The sequence below is a fragment of the Acinonyx jubatus genome, chromosome E1 (assembly GCF_027475565.1).
Source record: "Acinonyx jubatus isolate Ajub_Pintada_27869175 chromosome E1, VMU_Ajub_asm_v1.0, whole genome shotgun sequence".
Lineage (NCBI taxonomy): Eukaryota > Metazoa > Chordata > Mammalia > Carnivora > Felidae > Acinonyx > Acinonyx jubatus.
This window is the reverse complement of record NC_069397.1, coordinates 23026179-23038851: the sequence shown is the minus strand read 5'-3', so window position 1 is coordinate 23038851 and position 12673 is coordinate 23026179. Positions and strand designations below refer to the sequence as shown.

Below are 12673 nucleotides of genomic sequence, written 5' to 3'. Positions count from 1 at the left end.
CCACAGGTCACTGGTGACCAGTCTCTGGCTGTCCCACCTGGGCCTGGCCACGGAGGAATCCTGCCCAGGTGAGGGGGCAGGGACAATTGGGGGCGTATTGCCAGGCCCTGAAAAGACAGAAAGTGGGGTATGACATATGGTCCCAGACTCTGCTACAGGCTATGGCAGATTTTTTTTTTTAAAGCCACACACACACACAAAAAATGTGATTGGAATGTGAGATGGTGCATAGAAAAAAGCTCCACAGGCCTGAGGCGGGGACAGAGCCTGAGGATAGAAGGCCGAACTTGGTTGCTCTTCCTTAGACCCGTGGCTCCGATTGAGGCAGCTGGGGAGAAACAAAATTCCCCTTCCCCATTCCTGCCTCCTCTTATTAAAAACTCCCTTAATAAACAATGACTTGCATTTCTTTCACTCTTATGCTCACCAAACACGGTTCATACCAAGTCTTACTTCATCTCCATTATCACTCTACATTATTATTTCCATTTTACAGATGAGGAAAATTGAGGCCCAGAGAGTGGCTAAATAACTTACCAATGGCTACACAGCTGGTAAGTCTCAGGACCAGGATTTAAATTTAGGTGTGTCTGACTCCAAGAGATGATCACTCTATTACAGAGACTTCTCTGGTGTTCCTGTGGGATGGTGCCCGCCATGATTTCTCCCCAGACTTGTAGGCCAGGGGCTGTATCCTGACATGGCCAGAGGGCTGGGGCCTGGGGCTCAGGGTGGAGGGCAGAGATCTAGTGGCTGGCTGTGGGTGGGAAATAAGTGGTTGAAAGACAGGACTGAGAGTAGGTATAGAAATAGGATATGAGAACTGGGAGGGGGGGGGGGAGTTGGGGGAGGGGAGAAGTCCTAATATTCCTTATCCAGGATGGCATGCAGATGGCATTTTCCACCTGTGCTCATGATTCTCAATTCGAGATGTTCAGGGTGTGTAAATTGGAGAGCACGGGGATTCTAGAAGATTCTTCAATTTCAGGGAGGGCACATGGGATGCAAATTGCATTCCCACTCTTGCCATCTGGTAATGGCTGCTCAGACTTTCAGATTGAAAAGGCTAAATTGAGGCTCATCAGGAAAAGGTACTGTGGCTGATCGGTGATATCTTCCATGGGTACCAACGTGGGCAATGGTGGCATGTGTCCCACACATGTGCTACACCCTGCTTTCTTTCTCCAACTCCACTTATGTAAAGTGGGCCCTCAACTGTCCTCTTCAAACCTGCCCGCCCCCCAGGAATGGGGGGAGATCTAGGAAAGGCACAGACCACAGGAAGGTCATGCTGAGACACTGTCTGGGTTGATAACAGGTAGAGAAAAGTGACCAAATCAGTATACTTCCAAGCAAGTACAGATCCAGAGAGGGCAGAGGTGGGTTGCGTAGGGCCCTTGCTGGTACCTCTGCCCCACCCCCCCAACCCGCCTGCATCCTTACTGTGGGAGTTCTGTAGCTGAGTCACGGCCGCCATGAAGGGCTGCTGAGTCATGTGGCTGCCGGGGCTTTGCTGCATGAGGGGCTGCTGGTGAGGGCTGTGTAGCTGCTGGGAGAACTGGACAGGCTGCAGGGCGGCCAGGCTGCCAGCCACACTGTTGATGACAGGGACGCTCTGTGCTTGGGAGGTGTTGAGGCCTGTGGGAGCAAGAAGGAAAGATCAGAGGTGGCTTCCGGGAAGGGGAGGGTTGAGTGCATGGATGAGGTCACCCACCGAGCCCCTGCTGTGAGCCAGGCAAGGCTGAGCTTTGCTTGAGAGATTGCACAGGAAACGACTTTCTAGATCCATTATACAGACAAAGAAACTGAGGCTTGGAGAGATTGACCTGCTGACATTCCACAGTGAGTTGTAGATGGAAATGGGCTTACACAGATCCGAGGCATGACAGTCTCCCCAAAGTCATCCCGGCACCTCCCAAACTTGAGGTTGCCAGGACCCTGGGAAAGCTGCCTCTGCTTGCCCACTCCCTCCAGGCCCGACTCCCTGAGAGGGCTGCCCGGTGCCCTCAGGGCAGTTAAAGGAGGCAGATTAGTGCCCAGGCCTGTCTGTCCAGCAGAGGGCAGGAGTGATCAGGAACTCACATTTCGACAAAACAACAAAACCACCTCCACAGTCCTAGGAGTACGAAGCCAGAACACCCTCATTTAGTGGACTTGTGCAAAGACCCCGACAGAGGTCAGGTGCTCATTCTCTGGCTGATAGCAGAGAGCAGGAAAAACAGCAGACCTCAGCCAGTTCTATGAAGTGGACGTAACTCATCCCGTGGCACGGGGCTTGTGGCATCCAGAGGTCCAGGTACTGGGAGGAGGAAGTCGTAAGTGAAAGGTTGACAGTTTACAGTGGTTCTTGCCATCTTTCTGTTCTGGGGGTGGAAGGCTTCTGTGGTACTGCTCCATGCCTGTGTCCTGAAGCCTCTTCAGAACCAGGGCCGGCACTACAGAGACTGGGTCCCTGGTCCCGCATCTCTGGGCAGGAGTGTGGGGGAGACAGCTGAGGCAGAGTATGAGTAGGGATGAGAGGATCAGGGGCAAGACACCCTGACCTCTTTCCTGGGGCTGTCAATGTTCCTTTGACCGTGCTTTCTGTGAAATGGGGGGCAGGATGGGAAGGAAGAAGAAAATCCAGAAAAAGGTGTCTAGGCAAGTGCGGAAGGGACACCTAGAGAGCCTTTCCTGAAACAGAGAGGGTTCCAGAAGTGGGTTTGTGGGAAGTCCTCCAGGGAGATAGCACAAAGACCTCAGCTGCTGCTTACTCAGGGCTTTAGCTGATACTGTTATCAGAACCCTAAAAGGCAAGTCTCCTGAGCGGAAGTGAAGGAAGAAGCCCCCTCCTGGCTTCCTTGGGTGGGGATAGGGCCAGGTCCTCTGATCGCCCTCAGACCAGCACTATCTCCCATTCCCCAGGGGCTCACCTGATACCCTGATATCCTGTTTCCCTCTCCTGCCTTCCACTGTGGTCTCAGTCTCCTGGGAGGCCCCAGATGCTTGCTGTTCCCCCGGGGAGCCCATTACAGCTGCTCTTTTGGGAAATCCCTGCCCAGAAAAGCAAATTACCCTGCCTAGAGTGGATGACATTTGAGGGCACGGTTCTGAAACCTGCCTGTGCTTTAGAGTCATCTGGGGGAGCTCTTTAAGAAATACACATTCCTCCGCCCCACCCAAGACTTAATGAGTCAGAACCTTCTGAGGTGAGGCCCAGGAATCTTATTTTCAACACCGTCTGTGATGCTGCTGTGCCTCAATTCCAGGATCCAGAGCCACTGATGTCATCCTAGCTCCCGCGAAGTGTGACTCGTGGCCTTTTCCCCTGCTTTCTGTGCACTGGTTCCTGCCCAAGAAGCATGTTGTGCAGCCCAGGGGATGAAGAGAGAGTGAGGAGTCGGCAGTGCCGGGGCCTTTGTTATCACTTCTCCATGGGCCTCTGTGGTCCCCAGGCAGGACCCACACACTCAACCCAACAGTTGGCCACATGAGGGTGCCTGCAAGCCATTCTTCATCCTGACACTCTATAGGGTAGGACCATGTGTCTCAGCTGGGTTTTCTGTTGACGCTCACCATTGTTCATGCTCCCTCCGCTCCAAGCACACGCACGCACGCACACGCACATCCTTCCAAGGGCCACCTACACTCTGGTGCTGCCCCTGCAGTAGATTAGGACTACAGTGAGAAGGTAGACAAGTGTGGGTGGAGGAGATTAGGAGGAATGAGATTGAAAAATATGGAATAGCTCCAGGAAAAATTTTAGTTCAGATAGTACCTAAGAAAATATGTAATTGTGGGGGCGCCTGGGTGGCTCAGTCGGTTGAGCGTCTGACTTAGCTCAGGTCATGATCTCACACTCCATGAGTTCAAGCCCTGCATTGGGCTCTGTGCTGACAGTTCAGAGCCTGGAGCCTGCTTCAGATTCTGTGTCTCCCCCTCTCTCTGCCCCTCCCCTGCTCATGCTCTGTCTCTCTCTGTCTCAAAGATAAATAAAAACATTTAAAAAAAATTAAAAAAAAAAGAAAATATGTAATTGTGTAGCTGTCGGCCAAAGCTTGATGTGGGAAGAAAAGAGGAGAGTGGGGTGGTTCGTGTATCATTTTGGTTGTGGAAATAAAGAGGTGGCATATCTTACTTATGGATCTTTTACTCAAATCTTCTAGAAGGCGAGCAAGCTGGGTTTAGATATCCTATCTCATTATCAAACCCTGGGGTTAGTCTGGTTACCATATTCCTGTGAAAAGGCAGTAAGTTCAAAATAAATTTTTATTTGGTAAGCCCTCTAAATGCTTCTCTACTCCCATTTCTCTCTGCAAAGAAATACAGGATGCAACCATTTCTTTAAAAAAAAATTTTTTTTAAGGTTTAATTTTCAGAGTCAGAGAGAGGCAGAGAGAGACAGAGTGGGCGGGGGGTGGGGGGCAGGGCAGAGAGAGACACAGAATCCGAAGCAGGCTCCAGGCTCTGAGCTGTCAGCACAGAGTCCGATGTGGGGCTCGAACGCACAGACCGTGACATCATGACCTGAGCTGAAGTTGGATGCTCACCTACTGAGCCACCCAGGTGCCCCTGGGTGCATCCATTTCTGAGCAATTGAGGATACAGCGAGAGCCACACATACTCAGGAAAGCCATGCCTCCCGTAGGCCCAGCCCTGTTTTGCCCTCAAAGAACACATAAGCCATCTCCTCAGAAGGGACGAGTTGCTACCTTTGCTGAGGCTGATTTAGAGAGAGAGAAGAGAGAAAGAGGAAAAGGTGATAAAATACAGAGGGGTCAGTGTGGCCACAAGGGCAAAGGAACAATGTCAGTTAAAAGAAAGATGAGCAATGTGCCTTCCTTCCTTCGATCCCTCCTGAGACTTCTTGGGAGCGCTTCCCAGGGTCACAGTGGTGACTTGGTCTGAGCTCACGACTGAGCTGAGAACACACCGAACACTCATCCACATTAGGATTCTGAGAGAGCCATCCATAGACATGGCCCCAGTCAGCCTTCCCATGCCCTGAACTGGCCCATCTGTGAGGATGTGGAATGAGGGCCTCCTAGACCTGGGAGGACCTGATCCATTCACCAGTCTCCAGCCATGTTTCTCCTTAAAGACTCGGGGATGCTCTGCCAGTTTCCCTCAGAGCTCCCTCTCACTGGACTTGCACCACTGGGCAAACAGGCGTCCCATGACCACATGAAATTCCCTGTTTAGAAGGAAGCCCATCGTTGTTCCATCTTTGCCAACACAAAGAAACATCAGCATAACTTCGTGGAAAATCCACCGCACACTTAGGGATCGAAATGAACACTAGACAAAAGTATAAGCTATGATATTATACATACTCACGCCTTATAGATCGGCAGGCATGTTTCTACACACTATTATTTGATCACCTCAGCAACCCATTTTACAGATGAGGAAACGGAACCTCATTAAGGTTAATGATTTGCCCCAGGATGCACAGCTGGTGAGTTGTGCCCAAGATTCACCTTGATTCTGTTATTTTCTCTTTCTTTAGGCTAAACAATCCAAATACGGTTGAGGAGAGAGAAAAGGAACTAAACAAGTGGAATCAAATCCTACAAGTGGTGGGTGAGTTTGAAGGGGGTCTGCTAGGAACTGTTTTGAAACTCAGGTTGACTTACTTCCCATACTTCTCCTTACCTGCCCCCGAAGTTTTCTGACCAAGAACAGAACTTACTTTGTGCAATGGCCATGACTCCAGAGAGGGGGGTCATGATGAGGTTTTGAGATTGCTGGGGATTATGGTGGGACAGGCTGTGGATATTCGTCAAGGTGCTGACGGGGGGCAGACCACCTCCTGAGACTGAGATCTGCTGGAGAGAAAAAACAAAAACACCATGAGTGGAGCGGGATTGCAAAAAACAGTGTCCAAATTGACATAACTCGGGGCACCTAGGGGCTCAGTCGGTTAAGCGACTGACTTTGGCTCAGGTCATGATCTCGCGGTCTGTGGGTTTGAGCCCCGCATTGGGTTCTGGGCTGACAGAAAAAAAAATTTTTTTTTTAATGACATGACTGAGCAATTCCTTGGCACAGCTCATTCATTCATTCATTCATTCATTCATTCAGTAAAAATTATTAAGCATACACTGAGGCACATTTCTAGATGCTGGAGATAGAGAAGTAAAATACCCAATAATCCCCTCCCTATGATGCTTCCAGTGGTTGACTATTTTTTTTTCTTTTAAGTAAAAAATGTTTTTAACATTTATTTATTTTTGAGAGACAGAGTGCAAGCAGGGGAAGGACAGAGAGAGGAGACACAGAATCCGAAGCAGGCTCCAGGCTCTGAGCTGTCAGCCCGATGTGGGGCTCGAACCCACAACCCATGAGATCATGACCTGAGCCAAAGTTGGAGGCTCAACTGATTGAGCCACCCAGTGCCCCTCATTAGTTGACTGTCTCTGAGTTCCTAGCCTGCCTCAGACATTCTTCTGCCCATGGGGTATTAGAGGACTGTCACTTGCTTAATTTGGAAGTATCCTCTGTTCTGCTCTGTACCTTGTATATTATTGGAGCTAAAGACACGTGGCTGCTAAAAATAATAACTGAAGAAATGCTCTGGGAGAGCAGACTGGGGACCAGGCAGAAGTGCAAGAAAGCTTTCACGGACTACAGGCTCCATTAAGTACCACTTGTACATTAACTTACAAACTTCATGATAGTTCCATGAGGCAGATACTTCTGCCATCCGTGTTTCCCTGATGAAAAAAACCAAGGCTCAGAGTAGATATGTATAATGCCTAAGATCCAATAACCTAGTAAATGGTATATCTGGTATTCAAACACAGGTCTGTCTGCCTCTAGAATTTGAGTTCTTTTAGAGAACTTCTTTTAGAGAGAAACTTTCCCCACCCCTGCAATTATTATCAAGGGTTGCAGAGGGATCAGACATCATTGGGCTTCTCTACCTTTTCCAAATCTCCACTATCCATTAAAAGATTTTTTTTTTTTTTTTTTTTTTGGTCAAGGAACTGATGTTGTAATGAGAAAGCTACTAAATAATAAGCCCTTGGCCCCAGGTGCCCCCATTCTGTTTCACCATTATATTTTAGTGATAGGTTAGTAAGAGAAAGCTACTGATTTTCACGTGTTTACTTCATACACCCTTTGGGGGGGGGGGGATCGAATCCTTTTATTTATTCCTAACAGTGTCTTTTCCTTATTGATTTTCTTCATTTCTCCAAACGTATAATGACATCACAAGCACATGTGCTGGGTCTCTTCCTTGCTAGTACTCATATGTGTACATGTCTATTGCATTGGTTAGAACTTTCTAAATAGTATCAAACAGTAACAGCTGTAATAGATGTGCTTGCTTTGATTCTGATGTTTTCAGAAATGCTTCCAGTGTTTCCCCATTAATTATAAGGAGCTATCACTTTCACCCACACCCACACCCACACACACTTTTGGTGATGAAGCATTTTAATACTTACAGTTTTAAAATAATTTCTAAAATTATTAAGAAAGGGTGTCTCAGGCCACCTAGCTGGTTCTGTTGGTGGAGCACATGACTCTTGATCTCAGGGTTGTAAGTTCAAGCCCCACGTTGGGTGTAGAGATTACTTAAAAATAAAATCAGGAAGGAAGGAAGAAAAGGAGGGAGGGAGGAAGGAAGGAAGGAAGGGAAGCGGGGAGGGAAGAAAGGAGGGAGGGAGAAAGGAAGAAAAGAAAGAAGGAAGGAAGGAAAATAGAGGTCTCCCATCATTGTGAACTGCTCCAGACATTCTTGATGGTATCAGGACCACTGGGAAACATTTTAGGGTTAGGATACAAACATTCAGTGTCTGAGTAACTCAGTTGCCCTTCCTCCCAGAGCTTGTCAAATTATAGGTCGTACACCAGCACCCAGGTAAGACACTATCTCCCACCTTGACCTGGTCAGCCACAGAGCTTCCAAGGTTAATTTGAAAAAGAAAGAAATAAAAAAACCAAACAGGTTTGTTTGTGTTTTTAAAATGGGCATCGAGAAAGGAGTTGGGGGGGTCACGTGACCAAGAAGGAATTCCGACCACATCAAACAAGAGAGAACCAGCCTGTTTGCTGGACTTGTTTTTCAAAATGTCAGAGTCATTAAAAAAAAAAATCAGTAACCTGCCTTCGGACTTCCTTTGGGTAATGTAGTCCTTTGGAGAAAGTCAATGAAGTGACGGTAATCTCTCCTGTTTCAATGTTTGATTTTAATGGTGAAAGACAAATGCAGATGCCGACGATAAAAACAACTTAAATGTGCATGGCTTCAGAGTCTGTAATGTGCTTCCACTGACTGTCCTCAATAGGTATCGACACAGCTAGGGAGGGCATTATTATCACTGCCCCTGTGTTACAGATTAAGAGACTGATCCCCCGAAGAGTTGCAAGACTAACACTAGGTCCCTTGACTAGTGAGTGAGGAAGCCAGAATTCAAACTCAGTTTTACTAGAGTTCAAATACTTACTGTTTGGGGGTAACCCTGGTCAAGTGCCTTCCCACTAAAATGCAACCATTCTTTTCTATTTGTCACCAAGACTGAAGGAAGCCCGGGGCTGCCAAGGACGCAGCTGGGTTTGAATTACATGAATGCTGCCATTTGCAGAACTTTCACCTATGCTAAGTGCTTTACTGCCTACAGCCTAAGAGGTTAGTGTTATTGCCCCTACATTGTGGACAAGGAAACTGAAGCTGAAGAAGTAAAGAAATTTGCACAAGAAGTGGTGTTGGTATTGAAAGCAGGCCATTTGCTGCCAAGGTTTTTCACTGTTAGGCTATACTGCTTCAATGTGAAAGAATCCAGAATGTGCTTTTTAATTATTATTATTATTATTATTATTTTTTTTTTAAGTAAACTCTACACCCAGTGTGGGGCTCAAACTCACGACCCTGAGATCAAAAGCCACATGCTCCACTGATGGAGCCAGCCAGGCACCCCAGTATGTGCTTTTGAAAAAAAAAAAAAAAGGAGGGGGGCACCTGGGTGGCTCAGTCGGTTAAGTACCTGAATTCAGCTCAGGATCTCAACATTCATGAGTTCGAGCCCCGCGTCTATGCTGACAGCTCGGAGCCTGGAGCCTGCTTCAGATTCTGTGTCTCCCTCTCCCTCTGCCCCTCCCCTCTCATGCTCTGTCTCTCTCTCAAAAATAAACAAACATTGAAAAAATTATCTATGAAAAAAACAACAGCAAGGTTCAACATACACAAACTGCAACCCTAAATCTGGCCAGCGTTTTGTCAATGCATTTGGTATGGGAGAGGGGACAGATAGTGCAAAAGAAAGCTCAAATGATCAGCAGCATTTCCCAAACTAATTACTGGGGTAAGATTTCCCATTCACGTCCCACTGACAGTTAGTACACAAGAGACTGGCACTCCTCACATGGGCTTACCCAAACAACAGTGGAGCTATAAGCAGCCCTCACACCAACCCCATGACGCAGGCATTATTACCCCCCATTTTATAGATGAGGAAACTAAAGTTAAGCAACATCCATCTGATTGCTGAGCCCAAGGCTTACACACACTGGTTCTCTTGCCCATGTTATTTTTAACCATACTCCACTCTTGCCTTGGTGGACCACAATCTGTGATGCACCTGTTAGATATTAACAGAAAACAGATTCTTGAATTTGGGCATCCAGTAATAGTGACATAACATATGAACCAGGGTGTTGGAGACGAGTAAAAAGCTGGTCCCTGCAAACAAGCTTCCAGGTGTTTGCTAACGTTGAGGTGTGCTCTCTTGGTCAATCATCAATCCAATAATATAGTGGCCATTAGGGCACTGCTGAGCAGAACAGGAAGCAGAAAGTGTGTCTGCAGGCTGCCTTTGGAGCAGCCCCGGCTTGGGGTGAGGCCACTTGCCTCTTAGGAAAAAGAGCAGGAGGGTGCAAGGGAAACCCCAAGGACCTTCAAGCAATAGAAGCAGAGACTTGAAGGATTTCATGCACTGAGAAGTCAAGACTTCTTCCACAAGACCCTCTTCCCCAGGGCAGCTTGGGCAATCCTTACTCTTAACCTGTTTGGGTCTCAAAGTGACTCATGAAGACTTGTCTGTGCCTCTTACAAAGTAGCCACACAAACGGTTTTTCATGAAGAAAAGGCATAAGGGATGAGGGGAGGGAAAGGGGGCTACAAAATGCCTCCCCCAGGAGCGCCTTTTCATTTTTGTTTGCACAGACCACTACCAGGGAAAGCAGCTCGCGTCCCCGAGACGAGAGTTGGCCGAGCCAGCACTCCTCTTGGAAACTACACTTTGTTTTTCCTCCAGGGAGCTGGGGACTCAATCACCTGTGACTCACCATTCCTGTGTTGCCTACACAGCACACACGTCAAGGTCTAAAATGGCATCTGCTCCCCGTCCCCTTCCCCCACGCTGGCCCCCACCTGCCCCTGGGTCAGACACCTTGAGGGAATGTGTGCGGCTCCACCTTGAGCGTGGAAGCCAGGAACCTACAGCTCCCCCCCCCCCCCCCCCCCCCCGCCACTGAAACACGGAGCATGACCCAAAGAATAAAGTTTTCCATTTCCTGCCCTTACTCGTGTCGTAATGCTTGTTTCTCTCCGGGGCTGCGCTCCCCTGCACTCGTGCTGTTAGAGAATGAGAGCCTTGAAAATTCAAATTCAAAAAGAGTCTATTCCTCGCCAAGTGTGCTAAACTTACATCTGGGTGTGGGCTGTGGTTATGATTGTAGAAAACTTCAGTTAAAGAGAGGAACACTGACATTAACAATAACACCAGTCACTTGTTGAATATTTAACACGGTGCTGAGTATTTCCCTTGTTATCACAGTTGTTCCCCCCAACAACCGCACTGTTATTATGCCCGTTTTATAGTTGAGAGAGACGGAGAGTGGTTCAGTAACCTGCCCAAGGCTACACAGCTATTAAATGCTAGAGCTGGGATTTGAACCGGGTCACTGGAACTTCAAAGTCGGTGCTTCTCACTTTCCTTGTAAGCCTCACCTCGCCCTGCTCCGCCCCACCGCCATTTTGTGCCCTGCTCCGCACTGACATACCACCTGATGTCCCAGTTCAAGAAGCCTCTCTCCATCTCCTGCCACCCACTACATCCTGACTTAATTTCTCTCCTTGCCGGCACCAGGGTGTGGCGAAGAGAAAGAGCGGGCTTGTTTCAAAGTGAAATACTCTCTAAGGTTAAAAGACTGGCTTTGGAGGCCTTGGGGTGGGGGGGGTTACGAATGAACATTTTATCAACACAAATGTCATTGCCTGCCCCAAAACAAACAGCGTCCCACCCGGCTTGCTCCTTTATGAGGCATTCAATCAATAAAATGAGAGCAGGACTCTGTCAGATTTATTGGCTAGGTTCAAACCGAACACCTCTTCCACCCGCCAAAGGCTGGGTCACCAGCTCTACCTTTCCGTCCCAACTCTGGACAGCCCCCGTTTTCCCCTCCGGGGCTACAATGGCTCATTGTTTGAGGCAGGCCTTGTGAGAAGTTGTGTTTGTTTTGCCTCTTATCTTATCAGCTCCAGAGCTACAATGGCCCAGGTGTACTCACCATTTTACCATCAGGTGAGAGGAGATTGTGGCCAGGGTCCAGACTGGCTGGAGAGACTTGCTGTAAAACAGACTGGCTGGTCACCATGGCATTGTTGCCATGGTGACTGATTGTTGAGGAGGAAGTGACCTCATTGTTTCCCTGCTGGCTGTAGCGGACTCCTGCAAAACAAGACAGACCCAACAGCAGACATGAGTGTCCTCAGGGCCCTGGAACACACATTTGACTCCCCTTGTTTTCACACGGTGGATGACAAGAACCCAAAGTTGCCTTTTCCTCCCCTGTTTCCTATGAGAGACACTGGCTGGCTTTCTCCAGGGTAAAGGCTGGCGTGGACTCTACTTAATTTTGGAATGTAAGCTCCTTGAGGGCAGGACATTTTTATCTGTTTTCTTTTGCTCATTGCTGTATCCCCAGTGCCTTGGCACTTGGTAACCACTCAATAAATATCTGTCAGAGGAATGAATGAATGAATGAACGAACAAACGAATGAGCGAGTGGACAAAAGGATTCTGCTTATTCTTCCTTCAGCATACTTCTTGCGGGATTTAGGGGCTGAGATTGGCCTTCTCTTCCTAACTAGAGTATTTCTTGTATTCTTCAAAATGTCTTCTAGAAATGTTTCCCTGGCATCTCTTGGCAATGTGGGGCTGCAAAGCATGAGTAGACCCGTCCTACAAAGAGGCACTTGTCCAGGGAGCCCTGTAAGAGCCAGAGTGGAAGGCATCGGTCTTTGCATACCACTATTATGGCTGAGCACAAGAGGCTGGGGTGGGCAGGCGGAGGGTGTTGCACACAGGCAGGACAGGTCAGGGATGGGGCTGTAGCTGGGGGTCTGTGGCTCTGGAACTCACATTCCTTTGATGGGGTCCCATTTGGCTGACTTCCAGGGCCCAGGGGAAGGCGAGTCTGCCGGGAGGTGGGGCAGGCAGCACACACAGGCGGGATGTGGATGCTTTAGTAAACCACTGCAGTTAGGTCTGCAAGGGAGGGGAGAACCAAGCATGTTTATAGCCTCACTACTCTGGCCCTCCCTCTGGTTCAGGAACCAAAACAGAGGTCTGTGCTCAGGAAAGGAAAAGCACTGGGCAGAGAAGGCTACCGAAGGGGCGCAAGTAACCTGGACCCAGTTTGCAGAGTCCAAGTCCTGCTCGATGTGCCCGTGAAACAGCTGGGG

The 12673-nt window shown here is 48.5% G+C and overlaps 1 protein-coding gene across 6 annotated transcripts in view; it reads right to left on the bottom strand.

Moving 5' to 3' along the window:
• HNF1B (HNF1 homeobox B) overlaps window positions 1–12673 on the bottom strand; it is a 53062-nt gene that overhangs the window by 10244 nt on the left and 30145 nt on the right. For 3 of the 6 annotated variants that reach the window (XM_027034347.2, XM_053211674.1, XM_027034350.2), the window contains exons 5-7: window positions 11497–11657; window positions 5672–5804; window positions 1444–1638 (exon numbers count right to left, since the gene is read on the bottom strand). In XM_027034347.2, the coding sequence (XP_026890148.1) occupies window positions 1444–1638; window positions 5672–5804; window positions 11497–11657 (489 nt within the window). Of the gene's footprint in view, window positions 1–1443; window positions 1639–5671; window positions 5808–11496; window positions 11658–12673 lie in introns of all 6 variants that reach the window. The other 3 variants (XM_027034346.2, XM_027034349.2, XM_053211675.1) reach the window with 2 other exon arrangements.